Source organism: Hyposmocoma kahamanoa, unplaced genomic scaffold, assembly GCF_003589595.1.
Source record: "Hyposmocoma kahamanoa isolate Upper Pololo Valley unplaced genomic scaffold, ASM358959v1 99879, whole genome shotgun sequence".
Taxonomy (NCBI): Eukaryota; Metazoa; Arthropoda; class Insecta; order Lepidoptera; family Cosmopterigidae; genus Hyposmocoma; species Hyposmocoma kahamanoa.
In genome coordinates this window covers 321,329-329,034 of record NW_020656077.1, presented here as the reverse complement: position 1 = coordinate 329,034, position 7,706 = coordinate 321,329, and the positions used below count along the sequence as shown (strand labels likewise).

At 36.5% G+C, this 7,706-nt stretch overlaps 1 protein-coding gene across 1 annotated transcript; it reads left to right on the top strand.

Moving 5' to 3' along the window:
* Positions 1-582: 582 nt before the first annotated feature.
* LOC113239520 lies at positions 583-7,408 on the top strand. Its single transcript, XM_026476559.1, has 6 exons — positions 583-664; positions 928-1,160; positions 1,746-1,813; positions 2,247-2,366; positions 5,063-5,113; positions 7,150-7,408. Exons 2-6 carry the CDS (start codon positions 974-976, stop codon positions 7,234-7,236), a joined length of 513 nt encoding a protein of 170 aa, XP_026332344.1. The 5' UTR covers positions 583-664; positions 928-973; the 3' UTR covers positions 7,237-7,408.
* Positions 7,409-7,706: the final 298 nt, after the last annotated feature.

Genomic DNA, 7,706 nt, shown 5'->3' with positions numbered 1-7,706 from the left:
ACGCTACAATAATGGGTATCACATTGATACAGTACTTGGAACTTGATGCAACGGGCTGGTGTCCGCGACTCGACTACAAAGCGCCTACTTTTATTTTTTGTGTACTGTAATGGAAAATAGCTTTTTTATGGTGATCGCAAGCGATCAACACAGAAGTGAAACCCCGACAAGCTCGAACTAGTGTTCGAAATAGTGTTGGTAATCCAAAAACGGAGTGATCCCTAATAAGTTTTTGGAATCTGGTAAAGAAGTTATTTTATTTTTACTTATAGATTTATGTATGACATAATTATATGTAATATAAATCGCTTTTGTAACATCTGCTAGCCAAGGGTATTTTTATATAGAGCTCTCCAGACTGAAGACCATCAACCTAAAATTTAATTACTAAAGCTTGTGTTATCTTAATATGCATTTTTATAATTTTTTAAAAGATCCAAATTAGTTAAAGGACTTATTTGATTGACGCAGTTCCAACATATCGATGTAGTCTGTTGTACGCTCTGTGGTATACTTTCTGGTTTATCGATACGCTTGCTTCGCCATACATCACTAACCGCGTCGTTTGTCATGCCAACCACCTGTCATTTGTTTCTACCGCTAACTACGTTAATTCGCAGCCGACCAAATTGTTGTCTAAGGCTGTGCACGTATTATCCTTCAAGTTAGTATTTAATTGTAAGCTAATAATTGTAAAATAAAATGTACTTAATTATTTGAAGAAAATGTACCGAAATGTTTTCATTGTTTCTCTTTTACATTTATGGAGTGTGTCATTCAAAAAAATAGTTTTTATAGAACTGTAAACATGTTAATCCTTGGGTGTGGCTAAAGCGAGATTCATTTGACTTTTGTTTTGTAAATTTGTTATAATTACTTGACTAATGACGTTTTTGTATTACTCGGAGTGATCGTTCTACGTTTCAGGTGTTGGGTTATTTGTTGGAGAGAAAGAGGAGAGAGAACAGTAAACATGCCGATTCTGGAATCGTGTTGGTCACCATGTATCTGGTCTTCGGACGTGAAATCGGGCAGCCGCGCGGTCGCAGTGTACAGCGTGGCGATAAGCATCATCCTCATTACATTCATTGCATATCAAATGGATGGCGGCGACTCCACACAGCTATGGAATCCCCTATTCGAAGCCGATGTCAGAGGATGTGTGTTAAGAATCCATTTTATTTTTATTATACACTTATTTAATAGCAGAAAGGCTTCAAGTAGTAGTAGTAAAGCTCCTTGTAAACAACTTCAACATGGGAGTTCTGCCACCTTACCTATTTCTACTTCTGCCGCCTAGCAGTAATGTGAGCATTACTGTGTTCTGGTTGTGAAGGGTAAAGGTAATGGTACAATTACAGGCACATGGGACTTTTCAACTTACTTTTCAGGGTGATGAGTGCAGTGGACTGCCTCTTCTTATCTTTGCAATTTAAAGCTCTAAGTGGCACTGCAACTGCTATGGTCAGGTGTGTCACTTACCACCAGGCACTCAACTTATTTGTGCCTGTCACTTGATACCACCACAAAAACTGTAGTGCTAATGAATACGGCTAACAATGGTGTTAGTTACGTGCTGAACCAGTTATTTTTAGAAATTTGTTATATACACCTTGCTTATTGTGAATGTTTACATTTGGTGTCTGTTGTATTGATTACTAGTACCCGTATCACCTATTTTGCACAACCCAATCATTATGATGTTGAAGACAATTTTGCAATTAATTCATGAAATTTTGTTGCAGCATTACAAGTGTTTGGGACAATCTTCATAGTTATACTGATTCTACTTATCATATTCTCCGTTTTAATGGTACGTTATATATTCTACATTTTGCTTTATGCTCTGAAGTGTGCTGCACAAATTCAGGATAGCGTTCATGTCACAACAGTAAAAGAAGCAGAAACACTGATTTTCTCCTTAAAATTTCTAATACAGCACCTGAAAAAAATCTAAATATGTGGCTTAGATGACATTACCATACTTTCTAATTAATAACAAAATCCAGTCACGGCATACACAAATTTTATTCACAGAATATAATCCATATGTGTTCAACAGAAAAGTTATTCATAACAAGGACATTGATCAGTTCTTAAAACCCCTGTACCTAACTTATCAATAGTTGGGTGTATGTAAAAAGCATTTAATGACTTTGTAAGATAATTCTAGTTACAGCTATTTATTTGTGAAGTACAATTCTTTTGTATTATAGTCTGTTATTACACACTCATTGAAATTTCAGATCATCGGTATCAACATATGGATGCGAGGATTCATGCTTCCATGGCTCATCACAATGGGTTTCATTATTGCGTTCCAGCTCATTTTCGGACTGTGGCTCATTGGAGGATATTATATTTATGTAAGTCTATATTTTGCTACTGATAAATATAAATATTTTGTTTGATGCATCAAAACTACTTACTACCATGAGCAATGTTGTACTTATTTCATGATTTATTTAATGAAAACACTTGAAAACTTACAGTACAAGTATTTACAGAACCAAAGTCTAAATGATTAAAATAAAATCAAGAAAGATCAGAGTGTGTACACTATGCACAAAATGTGCTCACTCTACAGAACACCAGTATCACCATGATATATCAATATGTTGGCATGAACAAAATTACATGTTACCCCTAATCAATTGCGAGTTGGTGGAGACCTCTTAGATCTAAATATTCAAAGAATTTTGATAGCTTTCTTCGAAATATAGATAATATTAACGGTCATTCCCTTCATATTTAGCAATTTTGTACACTAACATGTGATTCAATGACATGTCTCTATTTCAAGACCATTATCTATATGCTATTGTTGCTGTTTAAGGTTGTGTATATTTTCTATTTACTTTTAATTATATGATTTTAACTCTGTAATCTTGAATGTTTTGTAAATTATTACAATAATAAAAACAAACACTTATTTTTCAAATTCATAACATGTTATATTACCGTCATTGCTTTGCGAATTTGATGTCTACAAGTATAATTTTATTGTTACTTTTTATTCGTCACTCGTTATATACACAAATGCAAATGCTTTAGCTTCAATATTCTTTGCGAACTGATTATCATTACATATTATTATTGATACTCATTAAAACATACATAAATTGTCATCAATTAGAAAGATAGAAAGAAACATTTATTCGCTTATTACGACTTATACAGAAGGAATTAATTATTCAAATTGTAAGCTGAAACAGATCCAACTCAGCATATTATGTCACTGCTTGAGTGCTGTAGTGCTGGTTTTCAGTTGGAGCCACTTTTAAGATAAAAATAATTTAATAAGACAACTTATACTACTACTTTTTACAAAGCTGCCAATTTTGTTTTGAAGGTCTGATTTTGCAGGACGTATGTATATAATAACTTCCCATACCAGTGACAAAGTTCCAAGTCATGTTCACTTAGTTTATAACAGAAACAGCTATGTCTTGTAGTACCATTTTCCAAACTCCAAGCTTTTACAGTTACGCAATGACATTCTACATGACAAGCCTATCCTGTCTATATTATATATAGATAGCTTTAAATTAGCAAGACCTAAGGGGAACTGGCCTAAGAGGCACTGGCACTGCACCCATCATCCTGATACATGAAATTGACAAGTCCTATATATTAGTAGCTTCACCAGCACTTAAGCGTTCATAACCGGATTTTTTTTATTGTATATAAAATAAATGCGCATTTAACCTCCATCTCACCTGATGGAAAGTGACAATAAGGTCGAGGATGTAGCATGCGCACCTAAATAATGCCCATTCACACTCGCCTTCAAAAGGTCCAAGTAATAGCATTCAGGAAATAAGTCTGCAGGCTGGGAATTCCACTCCCTAGCCGCTCACCATACAAATGGTGGAAGCGAAACGCTTTGTGCGAAGAAATAATCCGGAGAATATCCACAACATAGGGGTAGAACCCCAGCCCACATCTAGTCAACCGATGATGGGGAAGGCAGAACCAAATTATGCAATTCCATTGCACACTCTCCGTGATATATCCTATAGAATACCATAAGCCGGCAACTCTACGGCGGTGTTCAAGGCTCTGCAGCTTCGCCTCTACGCTTATCTATTGAATCCAAAGGCCAGTTGGTATTTACCAGAGCAATCCCATAAATGGCAGCAGTACACACGACCGGACTTGTGTTTTATACAGCTGAAGCAACTGTCCCGGTGTGAAGTCTGGTGCCTCACCTTGGAAAGCATGCTAAACTTCTTGGCTACATTTTTGGCCATGGATTCAATGTATCTGCCGAAGTTCAGATTGGATGACAGGTCCATTCCAAGTAGGTGAAGACGGTCGGCTATCAGTATGGATACATCACGAAAAGTCGGAGTCAGGTGAAAGGGACTCTGTTTAGTGGAGAAAAGACACGCTGCGTTTTGGTAGCACCAAATTGGATAAGATTGGCATCGACTAACCATGGTCTCTCTCGACAAGACTGGATTTCTTTTCTACTGACCCTTGCATTGGTCAAGTACCTGTTTGCAACTGTGCTGTCATCAGCATACCCAAAGGTACCTGGAATCAACATATCATTTATATGCAGCAGAAATTGGATTGCGAACAGTACAGGACCCTGAAGAACTACGGCATCTATCGCCCGATGTTCGGAAGAGTAGCCTTCTAAGACCACTCGAATCGAATGTTCACTCAAGAAATCCGAAATCCAATTGCAAAGGTCAGTGGGAAGCCCATAAGAGGGAACCAGACCCTGACAAAGAACTTAGAAATTACTAAACTGCAATGGCTTCGCCATTCCCTTCTATAGACTGGTTCCATGACCTGGGAACTACACCAGGCTCAAGTGAATACACAGTGTAATAAAATTACTGTTATCGCCTTCTCCAATGTGTATTTTAATATGTTAAATTTATAATGTGTTAAAATTAATTCCATATGTATGTTGCACATTATATGCTAAATATATCTTCAAACTAAGCATACCTGATTATGTTATACTATAGTTGCATAGCATTGCGAGATTTGGTATTAGTACCAATTCAGCATTAGTGAGTAACCAGCTCCTTTTTTATTATTTCAGTTGGACGCCACCTTCGCAGCGTTTATTGATTTCGTTTGGATGGCATACAATGTAAGTATTAACCCGTCCGGCGTTCTACAGATACGCGGTGTCCTTAACAATTTTGGTACTGTAGCGTATTAGAGCCACACGATGTCACTAACGTGCAGTTGTGTTTTCAACGAACATTTTTCTTTTTTTTATTAATTTTTTTTAACATAAACATAATCGTTTTAGACGCCGTATGTCTTTCGGACACGTCTTACTGACTAAATGCACACACACAAATAACCGCCTTTGGTTCTTTGAGTTCTCTGAACAACGTTCATTTCTGTAACCCTGCACCCCGCATTCATTTCATGGGAGTTGGTAAAAAATAAATAAGTGGTTGTTTGTCACTGAGTCTTTTACGACATGGTTTTTTAGTAAGAGCGGTCACACACAACGACTTTTAGGAGCGCGTCTGCAGTGATTCAGTCGCTAATCGTCTACCTATACACACATGCGCGACTAAAGCAGCGATGCAGACGCGATGCCCGTTTTTAATTATTCAACATAAGCAACAATATCGGCGTGTTTGTATCGATGCTAAAAGTCGTCGTATGTACTCGCTCTAAGGGTTCAACTTAACAAATATGACTTTCACATCCAAAAACTAGCGCCCTATTACATTTTTAAGTATTTATCCAGTTTCAGATACCGAACAAGTAAACAACCTATAGTTACAGGTTTGTAACCCTGAGATATCAAGATGAAAAGGGAGAATTCTAAGTAATAACACAGATATAATACTGTAATTGTTGGCGAGTGGACTGTATAAGTTAGGGCACTAAGATGGAAACACCATATGTGCAGATTAAAACACATTGAACTCAAAACCGAACAAGGCAGCGCAGCGAAAGCAACTGTCAAAATGAAGTAGAAAAACGAAGGAGACTGCGTCACAGCTGGTCCCCAACATAAATAATAAACGCTAATACATAGACATCGTTGAACAATAAGAAACATTTCTCTATAATTTCTAAAAGTTTCATGTGATATGGACAGCTTAGGCGTGTCGCTTAACACCAGGCGCACGACTTGTTCGCCCCTTCATTTGTGATCATACAAAAAAGGCTTTCTTAATTAGATACTACAATTATTCATTTCAATCATCGTTAGGAATAATCCTATATTATTACAGGAAATGATTACAAGATCTTTACGTGAATATTTTGATACCGTGACAACTCAATAGAGTCGCTAGTAATAACTAACGAGTTCGGGGTTACAGTATTTTCAGTAGTGCAGTATTACAACTTGATCTAGCCCACCAATCTCAGCAATTTATTTTATGACATACTGAAATTATTAAGCTCTTTTTATAAAAACTATTTTAAGTAGGACATCTGGTATCCAGTATCCTTGCAACTTGCCAATGATTACACTACATGGTACACACACTACTACAACCATGGAGGAGGACTGCTAATCGCGAAACGGGACAGCGTAGTCGGGTGTTTAATATCTATTGGTGCACCAGATGTCACGTTGAGGATCAAATAGTTATTTTTGTAACTGATTTGTTTTACGTTGACGAGCTGCAATTTATCTAAAGCTACTTTAATCTAGTGATAACAAAACAAGTCAACTAGATGGCGCTTATTGCACTGATTTTTATGGATACTGCGACTATGCTTTTATTTTGTTTAGGATTAGCACCATCCATCTACCTATATTAGCAAGCGTTAATTACACAATACCATATAGACACTCATATTTGTCAAAATTCAGAAAGTAATTTTAGGTCTTGGTCAATATTTGAATAATATTACAAGAAAAAAAGTGAGTACTTATATTTCATATTCAAAAGGAATTAATTGATCTTCACGGCCATTTACACAATAAAAACTACTTCCAGTAGGACTAGCATGGAATCTTTATGCAAGAATAGTAGTATCTCGCGGTTTATGTCGCTCTCGCGCAAGTCGCGCCCTTTCATGCTAGCCCTACAGGTTATCGATCAACTCCATCTCTCTTGAGTTTTTAGTCCATGCTATACCTCAAGGTGGGTCTCATTTCGTTGTCAGTAGTTTTTTATCTACAATAGATTATTTCAAATTTTCCAGATTTACTGCTGGCTCTGCGTGTTCTCCCAGTACCAGATTATTCTTGAGATGCAATCACCCAACATTGAGATCTTAGTAGAATACTAAGCTTAATCTAAAATCATAAGTCGTAAGTTAGAGTTAGCTGATCGTAGACTACATTGTGCATTTATAGCATAAAATTAAATATGTGAAATTCGAATATGGATACTCTATACAAAATGGTAGAGTCTAAGGGTCGTATTCTAGAACTCTACTCATTGCTCAAGTCAGGATTGCAATTGAAACACAGGCACTGGAAATACAACCCTAATGGAAGGGACTTGAGTATGATTTCGAGTGCTTTGAATCATACTCAAGTCCTGACTTGAGCATTGATTAGAGTTCTAGAATACGACCCTAAGAGTTAAGTTATTCGGGTTTTAGTATGTTTACTATATTCCATTATCAAGCGTAAAAAAAATTAACGAATGATCGTAAATAGAACCTATGAATGAATATATGGTTAAGTAACTCACTTTAACTGACTTCAAAAAAAGGAGGAGGTTCTCAATTCGACAGTATTTTTTTTCCTGGAA

Bases quoted from the DNA above. Each gene is read 5' to 3' on its own strand.
- LOC113239520 (XM_026476559.1), top strand. From the start codon at position 974: ATGCCGATTCTGGAATCGTGTTGGTCACCATGTATCTGGTCTTCGGAC. The intron at 1,161-1,745 runs GTGTGTTAAGAA...ATTTTGTTGCAG, and splicing joins CGAAGCCGATGTCAGAGGAT to CATTACAAGTGTTTGGGACA. The intron at 5,114-7,149 runs GTAAGTATTAAC...CAAATTTTCCAG, and splicing joins TCGTTTGGATGGCATACAAT to ATTTACTGCTGGCTCTGCGT.